The sequence below is a fragment of the Cygnus atratus genome, chromosome Z (genome assembly GCF_013377495.2).
Source record: "Cygnus atratus isolate AKBS03 ecotype Queensland, Australia chromosome Z, CAtr_DNAZoo_HiC_assembly, whole genome shotgun sequence".
Classification (NCBI taxonomy): domain Eukaryota; kingdom Metazoa; phylum Chordata; class Aves; order Anseriformes; family Anatidae; genus Cygnus; species Cygnus atratus.
Genome location: NC_066396.1, coordinates 40,364,453 through 40,378,792, shown reverse-complemented (window position 1 = coordinate 40,378,792; position 14,340 = coordinate 40,364,453). Strand labels below are relative to the sequence as shown.

At 36.5% G+C, this 14,340-nt stretch overlaps 1 protein-coding gene across 8 annotated transcripts in view; it reads left to right on the top strand.

Annotated features, from left to right (window-relative positions):
• PRUNE2 (prune homolog 2 with BCH domain) overlaps positions 1 to 14,340 on the top strand; it is a 139,153-nt gene that overhangs the window by 15,623 nt on the left and 109,190 nt on the right. For 2 of the 8 annotated variants that reach the window (XM_035558501.2, XM_035558497.2), the window contains exon 1: positions 4,373 to 5,028. The exons of 3 other annotated variants lie outside the window; for them this stretch is intronic. In XM_035558501.2, the coding sequence (XP_035414394.1) occupies positions 4,936 to 5,028 (93 nt within the window). In that variant the 5' untranslated portion in view covers positions 4,373 to 4,935. Of the gene's footprint in view, positions 1 to 3,777; positions 4,319 to 4,371; positions 5,029 to 14,340 lie in introns of those variants that run through there. 3 more of the 8 variants (XM_050716242.1, XM_035558498.2, XM_035558500.2) reach the window with 3 other exon arrangements.

Sequence of the window (14,340 nt, the reverse complement as noted above, 5' to 3'; positions counted from 1 at the left end):
AAATATAAATTAAACTTTCTAATTTTATTTTAATTGGAACACTAAGATACAGTAATTGTTAGCATCATGGTTCCTCAAAGTAACAGCAGTCATTACAATGTATTTGTAATGCTGGCTTTAAAATCACAGGAATGCTGCATTCATATGACTTCAGCATGGGGATGTGGATCTCCTTTGATAGCCTTAATAGTCTATTTTTGTCAGTAGACCTCATTCTCAAAATTTGATTCTCATGTATTTCTCTGCCAGTAATAGATGACTCAAATCACAAAGCCTCTGCAGTTTGGTCCTTGTATAAATTTAAACAGCTGACTGATCTGTTTGAATGATCGGATAGTGGAATATCTCAAATCTTTTCTAAGTCAGTATGTTTGTTCAAGACCTGATTTTTTTTTTTTTTTTTTTTTTTTTAATTCTGAAGTGGAAAGTATATGTTGGTATTTATATATATGAACTCCATCTAAAGCCAGAGATGAAATGTTCATATAAGACCGTATAAAAATATTTTGCCACTATAGCTTATGAGCTCCTCTTTGACTGATCCAGAGAAAAAATACAGTTCTTACTTAGCTGTTAAAAGAAAGGAAAGAGTTATGCCCTGTTTCTTTTTAATAGACTCTCCTAATTCCATTAATGCTGAACAGATATCCTTTCAACAGCAATGCATGCCCTGCACATGCTTCCCATATAAGGGAAGGAAAGCTACGCATAGTTACTCCTCTTGTTCTTTCAGTTTAAAATACTTATTCTATGTAAAATGCTATGTAATGGTGTTCTGATCTGCTGAGTTTTATGTAATTAACTAAGCAGAAATCATGAGCTAAAGAAATAGTAGACTGAGAACAGAGAGTGACCTTCCAATGTACTGCCATGAAATCATCAGCAGTTTCTAATTTAAAGTGTATTACCATTGTTCCTGTTCTGACAAGTGTCTAACTGGATGCTTGTCAATACTTCCAAGGGTGATGGATGTTTGTTTATTTTTTTAATACCTTGAACACCTTGAGTACGAAAGAATTCTGGTTCATTTGTTGCAGCATTCTCATAATTAGGAGCACAGGAATTATCTTACTGGTACATACTGCATGTCCATTTGATGGAGTACGTTGTGTTGCTGGTTACTGATGTATGGTTTAATTACAAGCACACTCTAAATGCCCTATCAGTGTTCTTACACTACGCAAGTAGTAAGTGTGGGTCTGGCTGCTGCATCAGGTATTTTGGCTTGCATTGATCTCTTTCATATACCTCTTTTTTTTTTGTTTGTTTGTCTATTACTTTAATTTTTATTTATTCATTTATTTAGATTTAAGAACTTCTTTCTGTGCAAGAGGTGGTCTATGAGAGTTGTTCTGCTCTCTGATTTTTTTGCTCCAGAATCACTTTGTAAGTTTAGAGCTCCATTATTTTGTGGATTTAAGGTATCAGCCTGAGAGGAAGCAGATTGTTCTTTGATAGCTTACATTTCTCTCCTTACCTTTGGACCCTTTGTTCTCAACTACAGCAGACAGAGAAATCAATGGATGCTGCTTTTTCTAACAGTGTCTTCTTCAGTTGAAAACCTAGAGCTTGAAGGTTCAGGAAAATCAAGCAAATCCCCGTGTGGGGTAGGCTGAAGTTACCAGTATTCTCCATAAATGAAAAGTACATCATACTGCATTAAATTAAAAAAAGTTACTGTTGATCTCATTGGAAACTGCCAATTAAAAATTACAGTTGAAATATCAATGTAATTATTTTGTTTGTCATAATCATATATTTTTTCCAAAATATTTGTTGTCTTTTGAATTAGCTAGGGCAGATTTAGGAGGAATGATGACTTGTCCATCTTGCTGTTAACTGAGAGAATTCTTTTCTACATTCAGCAAAATTATAAATGAAGAGGTGGAGTCTTGTTTAACCTGTCATTAGTGTCTCTTCACATGTTAATTTGTCTACTTATTTCTATTATTTTTTCCTTCTTAATAAAATTATGAAATAATCCATTGTGAAAAGCTTAATCAAAATGGGTGAAATTGAGCCAAACCATAAACAATATATATCTGTCATAGGTGGCTTCCTTGTTCTTGTATTTTGTTTATGCTTACCCAGTTTTTTAAACAGAAATGAATGGTACGACATACCTTTAAAAAAAAAATGTTTTATAGCTTTGTAATGTAGACAGGGCTTCTACTGACATTTAAATTAGACTTTAAATGATTTTGTCTATTATTTTCCGTACTTTAAAGCAATAGTTGACATGCTTACCATGAAGATCATCTTTAATAACATCCACTCTCTACTTCTATAGAGAGAGTATTTTGCTATGCTAAATACCTTTTACGAGACAAAATTGAACTGTGCCAAATAAAGTCTTGTCTTTAGTCAATATACTCTTTACTATTACAGAAGCTCTTGCCTCTGTTGGATAGTGTATGGGGTTGATACATGCAATGACAATCAGCCTATTACTCTATGTGAGAAAGTTTATTATGTTGCAGTTCTTGACAGCTCTTGGCTGTGCTGGATCATTTCCATGATGACCAGTAAAATTAATATCGCTTGTTCCTTTGGTTCTGTACCAATTGTCCTAGCTGCTTAGACACACGCATACTCTATATGAAGACAAACCATTGTGAAATGGAGCTGAGGTTCAGAGAGGCTGTAATCATCACCATAAATATTTGCAGTGCCATCTGTTAGTCAGTTCAAGGTGTCACTGGCACTATACAAGAGTAGTAAGACATGACCTTCACTTAAAATATGTAATCTCTAGATTCTTACTTTTTTTTTTTTTTTAAGCTTTTTAGTGGGCACTGTGGTGCTCTGTGGAATTTGGGAGTTATTCTGCAGTACAACAAGGAAGGCAAATGCAGATTTGAGCATCCTCCCTCCTGTAGATCTTTCCAGCCTTGCCCCAGGCCTGGGAGGTAATGGTGATTCCACTTTCCCATAACTTTTTATTTCCTCTGGAGGATATTTTTCAAAGTGATAGTTATTTCTTCCAGTTCTATTTTTTCCATTTTCAATTGCATTGTCTAATGCAAGGATTAGATTCAGTGGTTCCCTTGATGTACTGTCTTCTGGTGGAAAGACATTTAAGAGATAAGAAAGTGCTTTAGGTTTTTTTTTTTTCTGAAAATTCTTATATCCTTAGCAGTATTTAAATTATTTCCCTGAAACCCAAACATTTCTTTTCAGTTTTTGTCTTTTTCTCATTGAATGCTAGTAGAGGAAAATTGTCAATAAATTAATGCTAGTGTTACGTTTCTTCAAATATGAACATTTGTGGATTTTTTTTTTTTGTACAGGAGTGTATTTTTTCTCTTCTGTCTCATTAGCACAAAAACTAACATCAGCACAGCAAAAACGAATGTTTTAGATTGCTACTGTTTATTGCCTTTCAGCACACTTTAATTAAAGTGGCGTTTGTTTGTCCTATAATATCACCATTCCCTAATCGATGTACTGAGCAAGCACCATGGTGACAAGATAAGTTGCTTTGTTTTGTTCCATATGTCTGTGTTCCAATTTTTCCATAGTTTTAATTGGTTCCCTGCAGAATAACATTTACAAGCATATGGTATGGAAAATGCTGACTGCATTTGTTATCATATATTTTAGTATATTGGTGGCACTAGATCACTAAGCCTTTAAATGTGATTATGAGGTTATTTAATGCATTCAATAGTGTGCTTAAAACACAGCAAAAATCTGCAATGAGCCAAATGGTATCAAGGAAATATGTTTGAATTACTTCTTAATGCTTCAAGGATAGATGGGGAAGTCTGAATCAGAAAATATTTTGTGTAACATCTATGCTGAAACATACTTCATCATCTAAGAGCAATTTGAAAAGGTCTGTAGAGGCTTCTTACCATCACAAGAAGAATGTGCAAAGGAATGTGGACTGCAGAAAAGGCAAAATACATGATGTGTCAAAGATTATTGACTTCTGAAGAAGTGCACTTGCATTAGCTGATGAAATGAAATGCAGCATTGGCCCATGAATCTCATGTGTCTGACTTAGGAGATACCAGCACTACGTTTTTACAGTGATTCTGCTCTGGCTGAAGACTGTCAATCCAAAAGAGAGCACATTGGCAGAGAACCCAGTCTCCTCAGCATGTGTGAAGGTCTAAGATCAACCTGTGCTGGGTTAGGCCTTTTTGGTTGTGCCATGGAGAACATCTGAATGGGTTTGCTTGCTGAAACAAATCCACCAAGCTGGTTTCAGACTGCTCCAAGTAGTTCTCAGTGAGTCACTCTGTTAATGAGCTCTTTGGATTTCATGAGCAGACTGGAAAGTCAGACACAGCCCAAACAATCGCAGAAAGAGGTTGGTGGTCATGGAGTTTTCTGATGTATGAATTACATTCTTTGTGTATGGCTACAAAAGATACCGTATCCCTTCTGTCCCAAGCCTGAATTCAGCCTAACTTATTTTTATCTAGGATTCTAAATAAATGACTTACCAATTTCTTGTGTTTTTTGTGTCATCCATATTGGTGGATGAATCCATGTTCTAAATTTGTTAGTGACTAGGCATATGCTGAAAAGCATAAGAATGTTAAAATTAATGCTAGAATGTGATTATGCATTTTCTGTTGCTCATATGCAAGTCATCTATGGATCTGATACTAGTACTCTGAGGGTGATTCAAGGATCTATACAATATGGATATAACCAATTGCTGTATGAGTAAAAAGGCAGTGGTGTCTCAGAATGGGGCGTTTGTTTCTCTTTTTGTAACGTTCCAAGTGAGAAAATAGATTGTTTTGTAAAATCAAGTGACAGTTTCATTTTGAGCATTGATTTCTTAGTGTTGTCATTTCATTAATAAGCACAGTGTTGCAAAATGATTTGTAATCTGTGCTCAACTTCTGCAGCAAACCCATCTGACGTCTCTCACAAAGACACCTGGACTCAAGCTTATTATAATGAGAGAATTCTGTCATGGAAAGAGAAACTGTCAGTGATAAGAAGAGACTTTTGGAAAAATTATTTTGGGGAATGGTGTTTGCAGCAGGCGTAAAGGACAGCAGAGAGGTGCTGTTGACTGGTTTCTGACTTTTAATGGGGAAAAAGAAATAGCAACTAAAATGGTAGTAATGTTTAAAAAAATAAAGGAGCAACAACAAAAACACCATTTCTTTCTGAGGCAATCAGTGGAGAAAAAGCTGAAGAAATTTTAGAATTATGGTATGTTAAAAATCCATTGAACTATTGAATCTAAAAAAGCAAAATTGGTTGTTACTTTGATCTCCTGATCATCTCTTCCAGATATCATTTTCTCTCCCAACTGAATGTGTGCAATGTATTTTAGTATAAGTCACTGATGAGAAAATGGTATCTATGATATTGTTATTAACGTGATCTACTTGAATCACTTAAAATGTAGTTCATGAGAAAGAGAAGACAGCAATCTACACAGACGGCCTAAAACAAAATGAAAATGTGCATAATGTTTGTGTGTTAAAGTGCAATACAGTCACAAATCTTATCTATACCACATTGATGAAAATTCAGAAGAAACAGAGGTTGCAAAGTGTTACAAATAAAAAACAGAAAAGAACAAAGGAAAAACTGTTTATATGTTATCCATATAAACACACAAAATTCAGTCTCATTATATGATCACCCATGCAATTTGTACAGGCTGTTGTCTCAGTTCAGGATGTGGTCTTCTCTGTTCAGTTTGTGCTTGTCACCTAAGGGTTACACTGACTAAGAAACATGAAGTTCAGCTCCAAAGGCTGTGTGCAGCATGGTGTTCAAGTGCTTCCTAACTTTTGGTAAATATATTGTCAGTTGGAAAGTTACGTCCCCCATTGCAGAGAAGTAGATAAGGCTCTTTGTCATTGTCACTATGAGGTTCTGATGTCAAGTCCATCAGAGGCAGGTGAATGAACTGCATTATTTGAGTTTGAGTTCCCATGCCTTTTTTCTCCAACAGACTTTCTCTTTGCTCTCTACAATTCATTCAACTTCTGCAGGGTGTGATGTAGGGAATTATTGATACCAGTCACCTTCTGGCACACCACAGAGCAGAGTAAATTAATGTGACAGGAGTACTCATCTCAGGTGAATGTGCTCCCTACTTCTACCTCACTTCTTTCTACTGTCTCAGGGGACATTTGTATCCCAAAAACTCTTAAAGGGAAAGAGTGCTATCTAGTTTTGTAAAGTGATAGGCAACTCAATCTCACCTTTGCATGTTAAGTTGGGAAGGAGCGGGAAGAGGAATCATGTAACTTGACCTGAAATTTTAAAGGTGTGCTGTGACTGGCTTTAGAAATTAAAGATAACCTGGAATATGAACAGAGTACGTTCTTTTGCAAAGCTGAATTGTTGTATGCTGTGTTGCTGATATGCAGTCATTAGGTAAGAACACCAATGATGTGTAGAACACAACTCATTTGCTGTTCAAATTAGCGTAGCATAAAAGGAAGAGGAGAACTTTGATTTTTACTTTAGTAAGCTCTTTGATAGGGAATCTTATTGACAGGCTGTTGAAATGCTGCTGAGTCAGGCTTAAATAATCATTCTGCTGGAAACACGTTCCCTTCCCATACTAGAGTATATCCTGTTTTGTCTTGGCAGGAAAGGCAATGAGATATCTTTATTGAGCCTAAGGTCATTTGAATAAGTTTCTCCCCTCCTCACCTTGTTAATCTTATAAAACTGTAGGTTTCTTTAATTCCCTAAGACAAAGCGTATTTAATATGTGTCTGACTTGATGGGAGTTTTATCTTCATGTAACAGCAAAACTGGGATCAAAACATGTGGTGGCAAAGTTGTTTCCAAGATGTGTTTGATCATGGGCTTTCCAATTTGAAAGCCAGGTACTATTGGGTACTACTGTAATTCAGTACAAATGATGTCTTGAAAGCTGTTCCTAGAAATAAAAATTTAAGAAGCAAGAGAGCGTGGACATGTAAAGCTTAGAAAATATGATGGTATGAAGTTTAACAAGGTCAAGTGCTGGATTCTGCACCTGGGATGGAGCAACCGTGGCTGTATGTACAGACTGGGGGATGAGACACTGGAGAGCAGCCCTGCAGAAGGGGATCTGGAGGTTCTGGTTGGTGGCAAGTTGAACATGAGCCAGCAGCATGCCCTAGCAGCTAAAAGGGCCAGCTGTACCCTGGGGTGCATCAGGTACTAGGGTCTAGAGGGCAAGACCTATGAGTAGCGGCTGAGGTCCCTTGGTTTGTTCAGCCCAGAGCAGAGCAGGCTGAGGGGAGGCCTCATGGCGGCCTGCAGCTCCCTCACGAGGGGAGCGGAGGGGCAGGCACTGAGCTCTGCTCTCTGGGGACAGCGGCAGGACCCAAGAGAACGGCATGGAGCTGGGACAGGGGAGGGTCAGGCTGGGTGCTAGGGAAAGGTTCTGCACCCAGAGGGTGGTCGGGCACTGGGACAGGCTCCCCAGGGCAGTGGTCACAGCATTGAGACCACCAGAGTTCAAGAAGCCTTTGGACAATGCTCTCAGACATGGGGTCTGATTTTTGGATGGTCCTGTGTGGATCCAGGAGTTGGATCCTCGAGGGTCCCTTCCAATGCAGAATATTCTATGATTCTATAACGTGTGTTAAATAAGTCTGAAGATATTTCAAGAAGAGGCAGCACAGACTTGCATGCGGACATATTCTATAAAGTTAATTCAAAATGAAGACAGTAGATGTTTCCTGTTGGTAGGAATTTGTTCTTTTACAGTGTGGAGTTTGTCTGCAGAATACCAAATCAGAGCTTGTTGGTGATGCAGCAATATTGAACTGAATTCTCAGCAGCAGTAGCTGTCTGTGCCAACTCTTGATTAGAAATGACTGGAAAAGGGCACTCATGTCTTGTGGAGATTCCAGGAATGATTTAGGGTCAGGACTTTCTTCCCTGGCTGGTATACCAGATAGTTAGCCTGCCTCATGTCCATTGTAAATTTTGAAGGATTAGTTCCTATGGAATGGTTTGATTCTGGGAAACGACACTTTTTAAAATAAAACTATTTAGGGAGTTCTTGACTCTTAAATATGACATTTAAAGTATTAACTTCAAAAGACCAGAAATGATTGTTCACCAAGGCTATGTTCAACTTCTGTGTATAGTGCAGTTGCCATCAGAGATAGCAGTGCAGGTAAGATGTGGTAAGTTATATGTATCTAGGCTTCAGGTAAGTTGTACATGCAGGAAAACTAAGGTGTGAAGACCTTTTGCTAGTCATTATTCATTGTCTTTAATTATCATTTAAATATCTTTATCTTATTAAATACAAATATCATAACTGACCATCCTTTCCTGAGGGTAGCATTGAAGTTTTAAGACCCTTTCACTTATTTTTCTTTGTAAGTCAGTATCTCCCCCACAAAAGCAGATAGTCTAGATTTATACAATTGCCCTTTTGTTTTATTATATTTTATTCTGCCAGTGGGATTGATGTTTCTTGTGAAATCTGTTTTTTAGATCCATAAGTAAAGCAATATTATGCAATACTGATTTGACAGGTAATGATTAAAATATGGCATGCTTGGTATTTATCTTTTAAATCGTATTCCTTAAGGAAGAATCAATTATATAATTATTACAGTAAGCTATTACAGTAAGTTGTACACTGTACGTGATAAGTGTGATATTGCAGGGGTAAAGAAATATAATAGTTTTTCTTCTGTTCTCAAAAATAAGAGACAACAAAAGACTTAGAGAGATGACAGACTTTTTTTTTTTTTTCAGGCCTGTATAAAGCTTTCTTGTGAAGAGGCTTATGAAATATTAAAGTAACGAACTTGGCATAAAATACTAAATTGACTTTGTCTTGGCTTAAAGCCATTTCTTTGACAACAGAGAAGGACAATCAACTTAAACCCTCAGGCCAACGGGGGTATAATACTGCCTGATATTATGAGGCAAATGCATGATGTACTCTGAAATGGCTAATGTACCTCTCAATTGGAGGTACAATTCCAAAGCTACCGAATAGGTACAGAGATCCTCTTGTGTAAGCAAAAGAGTCCAACTCTCAGTTGGAATATTGGTCCTAGTATCTAGGCTTTTCCCCATGCATCTTCAGGAAAGCTCAGTATGTTTCTGCAGGCGTACTCCCATGTTAGTGCTTTAGCAACAGGGCTGGAGCAGTTTTCAGAGTTGTGCCTGACACTATACTAGCAGTATAGTGCTAGCTGCACTAGACTGTGCAGCTTCTTCTTTATTTATATGCTTCTGTTGAGCCTTCTCTCAAAGAAATGCTATCCTTGACAGTTACTGTACCATCATCCCATGCAGCAAAATGCAGTGATCTTAATTGCAGTTGAAGGACAGAAGATCCAGTGAGATTTGAGGCAAAAAGAAAAATAGTGACTCAGAAAGCAAGGCTGTGTGTGTGTGTGTGTGTGTGAAGGGGAGGGAAAAGAAGAAACTTTTTCTTTTTTTTTAATTGCCTTGACGCAGCAAGCATTTTTTAGGGGTTCCTGATAATACCAGAAAAAACCTTCAGGATTTCTTGTCTTGCAAGATTGTTTCACCTTCCGTTTTAATGCATAAAATTGGAAGGTAATGTTTTCTTTGGCTGAGGTAGTGTAATTTGATGAATCACTGTAGCAATATATCCTAGCCAAAGTTTTTGCAAACCTGATCGCCAGCATATGCAGCAGTTTTGAATGAGTCAGCAGTTTGGTGCAGGTAATAACCAAAAAATTATATTTTTGACTACAAATATATAGAGTTGCCGTGCTGATGTTCGTATGTGATTAAAGACAAAACCGGGGAGGTGCCAGACTTGCTTCACTGTAACAAGGTATCAGAAGTGATCTCTTACTTACAGATTACAGAAGTAGCTTAATGCTTGTAAATCACGTTTTTTTGAGCATGATAAGTGAATGTTGATCTGTGCATGTCTGATCAGAATTTAGTTATCCTGACTGATACCATCTGAGAATTACACATCATTTCTTTAATTCATTTTATCCCAGACATCTGATGTTTATGCCTTTTAAAATTTATCTTTAATCAAACTGAAGAAAAACCCATCGATGGTAAGAGAGATCAGAGGTGTCCTTTCTAGTTTAATTTATGAGTTCAAGTTTTATCATTGACCTCTTAAATGTCTGAATTCTTAGAGAGGTTGAATGTTCATGATTCCTCTCTGTGGTAGCTTCAGGAGTCACTTCGATCACTTTTTACAGTCCTATTGCAGCTAAGCTTCACAGAGTTTGTGAATCTAAAGCTTCTCCTGCCTGATTGTGGGCTTCTCTGCTAGTGTCTTTTCTTGGCAAGACAGATCATGCCAGCAATTTTGCTGACCTGGAAGAGGAAGCATCCCATCCATGTGCCTGTGTTTCTCCTAGATGGTTGATGAACAGCAGGCTATGCAAACTAATTATGTCTAAGATGACAGAAAAGGAAGCAGTCTTAGAAGCTGAGAGGATGTACTTTAATATATTTCTGTTATTTAAAAAGCATATGGGGATTGTCAAGGGAAAGTCTATGTTATTCCTTGATTTCCTAGGGGGGGAAAAAAAAACAGTAAATCATGTCACAACAGACATAAGCTTATGCTAGTTTCATGTTTGTTCCTGAACCATGACCAGCTGTGGAAACTGAGGATACAGCCTCGGAAGAGATGTCACCAACTTAACAGAGCAAACTTTCCAACACGTCTGTCAGAACTGAAGACGTCACCTGAGCTACATTAGGCCATTTCTTTTATATGTTCTTTGAAAACTGTCATTTGAGAGTTGAGGGGGATAATATATTTTTGTTCCTATTATACAAAGAAGGCAGAATGTCTTAGAGAAGAATTGTTTTGTGCAGTGTTCTGCTTGTATTATTTTGGATAATTTCATATTTAAGCCATGAAGGATGAAAAAGATTGTTTTGAGTTCCATTGAACTCATTTTAATCAATATGAAAATGGTTTTGTAACAATGTCTTCTATTATTCCTCTTCATACAGCTTCAGTTCTATCAGTATCCTCCTTCTCACTAGCTTTCAATGTCTTTAAAATCTATAGCAAGCTATGCAGTGGTTATAGATGGCAAGACTTGGTTATTTCCCAAAGACTGTCTTATGATTTGTTTTATCCATAGATGGTGACGTCTTTTTGCCAATAAGAATTAGCTGAGGAAGTACTGACTTCTACAACTTCTAAAATGCTGAAAATCGGACTGAGGGTTAAAAAAAAGTTGCTTTCATGGTCCTATGTGCAGAATTGGTAGACAACACCCATTTATGCTAAGATAAATGTCTGCAGTAGTGTTGACTTTTATATCAGTTGCAGTTTGACCGAGCTGATCTTTTACCTGATGTACAGATCTGAGATTGTCTGTCTAGCTATAACCCTGTGGTCGTCACTAAGCTCTTGATAAAGTATCTGTGCTGTTAGTACAAGAAGGTTTCTTATGTTGAAATAATAGGATGGGGAAGATGCTATCTAGCTGTCTGAGTAATAGAATATGAAATCATTGCCGATGATTCTGGCATTGGAGGAATACCCAGTTCAGATAATGAAGATACTTGGAGTAGGAATGTTATCCATGTGAATAGGTTATGCAAGTGTGATCTTTTTCTATCACTGAATTATTTTAGTGGTAATCATGGGGGAATGGGAAGGTAGGTAATTCAATATTAATGTACTGACAGTGGTAAGGGAGAACATGCACCTGTTTATGTGCTTCCCCATAGATGTTCTCGTCTGGCCAGTTTTGTATGTGGCAGCTCTCAAACGTTATGCTCCACTTATGTATTACCAGAACTACAGGAAGAACTAAGTGGCCAAACTTATTCTAAAATTTCATTAATATCAATTTATTTTATTATTTCTCTTTCATCAATGTATCTGTCTTACATCATCAGAATATGAAGTACAGACTTTATTTCATGTTTTGCTCTGGCCAATTTAACCTTAAAATCTGTGAAATACAAATTTGAATGAGCTTCCTTTAATAAGAACATATTTTTTATCACATATGATAAGAATATAAGTTTACTGAGAACAGCTGCTTGATGAACACAGAGCAAAGGAATTACCGAGACTTCTCTTGCCCACAATCCAGTGGGAAAAAATAATAAAAAAATCAAATCCAAATAAGATCATTCACTCATCATAACTGTAATAGCTGCAGTATTTTAAAGCATGAAAAATGAAGTTGGTATCTAGAAATTAAATTTTGTTTTGTGGAAGGAAGGGGAAAAGTATACACATATACAAATGTGTATATATATTTTTTTTCAGTAATTTGGGATAATTTAAGAAATAAAGGAAGGATTTTTATTCTTTATACTTATTGAATACAAAACAGCTTACAGGTTGACTTTGTATTTTAACATTAGTGGAATAGGTGTCCTATTCTATTAGAAAAAGCCCATTGCAGAAACACTTTGCTAAAAGCCACAAATGAGAGATTAGGGAATGAAGTAGTGTAGTTTTGTTCAAGTGAACAGATCCTTGCTCAGGGAAAAGTAGTGTCATTCAAATAACTGATTGTAATGGATGAAACGAAAAAATATACTCTTTGGAGAGACGCGAGAAAGGTGGTGTGCAACAGAACCGGCTGAACACCTTCAGAAATTTGTTTTTCATTCCCTTTCCTTTGGGAAAGAGTTGGCAGTAGCTTGTAAGATACCTCTAGTGTATATCTGAGTGTTTTAGGCAGAAATATTCAGGAAGCCAGTGGTTGTTCAGAGATGTAGTGCGTTAACAGGCTGACCAACAAATGCACCCTCTTGCTGATAGTGTTCCTACTGTTGTATTAATTAAAATCCCAGCTCAAAGGCTCTGTCTCAGAGTTCTTGTTAAGCTCTTGAGAACAGGTTGAAGAAATGGCCTGTCCTTCTACTTTTTGTTCTGGTTCATTTGTGTTGATGAAATATTGGTTTGTCGGAGTTAAAATATAAAAATCAGCCATTGGATGACTAGTTGACCTGTTTGGGTCATAGAAGAGAGGTGGTCTCCAGAACTTTCTTGCTCCACTGTGCTCTCTTCAGAGCAGTGCTTTCCTCATTTCTTCAGATGTTTAGATGTCTTCAGATGTCTTCATAAACTTTCAGCCTTTGAATTCCTTTTTTTTTTTTTTAATTATTCTGTCTGCAGTCTTACACCTAGGAGGTAAAAGAGAGTTGGAATGTGATGGCACATACAAATGAGTGAAAGATGCTTTTTTTATTACTTTTTATTATTAGTTATTTACTTATTTATGGGATAGCTTCTTTAATCAGCTGTGAAGACAAATTTTCCATCTTTGGCCGTTCTCACACAATTTTCTGCTGTTTTAGAACTGCAGTATACCTTTATAACAAAGCTACTGCTAACCTGGGAGATGTAAAAACATGTGCAGATTTTAGTGCTTGGGAGTGCTACATCATGAATTCTAAAGACAACACCAAAAATTTCTTAATTTTTCAAAACGAAACAGTAATGTGCCTGATGAATAGGGCTGCCATTCATCACTGAAACTCAGATTACTGTTGAGTGTCCTTGGCAGTTGTATATGAGATAGTATTTTGTGGAATATGAGCAACAGGAATCAAATCATTTTATAGGTAGAGGATATGTAGATATAAAAATTTTCAACACATATGATGCTGTTCTGTATTGTTTACACTCACTTCAAAAGTTGAGTGACTTTGTAGATTTAATAATCAATTTGTCAATTCACTTCATTTCCTACTTGGTCTAGGTTATATCATTTGTTTTGAGGAAGCTGAAGAAAAAGACTTCTACACACTAAATAATACTTAAAGAAAAAAAAAGGCATGAACTCATGAACTTGATTTTCATTCTTTAGGGTGGCAGATTAGTGAGAAATGTATACTGACAAAGACACTGTGACAATAAGCACATGATAGAAAGAAGGAAACAGAGTTTACTGCTGGTGAAGACATACAGCTTAAATGAACATACCTATTCCAAACACTGTCCTCTCCAGAAAGCTGTCTGTCTTATGTAGTTTATTTCCCAATACATGAGGAATGGAGAATAGTTGTCCTGGTTTTATTATCCATAAATATTTTGATGGCTGTGTTCCATATAATGGAAAGAGAACAGAGTCTCTTCCTTAGATTCAACTAGAGGTAAGATTTGACAAAGAGAAGAAAGGTTAGTTTTTAAAAAAATGCATAGTTATAGTTATTGGGGATAACGTAGTAATTATATCCTTCTATTGAAAGATTAAAATTTAACTTGATAAAATGCTGAATCCTAATCCAAAATAACAGAAAGTACATCAGCCTTCAGACAATAACACAAACAATGTTTGATTACATATATTTGGCTCTGAGCTATCTACCTTGGTGTCAGTCAGATAGGTTTCTCAAATTAAGAAGCATAGCTTTAAAATTAGCTTTTATTTAAAAATAATAAAAAATATCATGTTT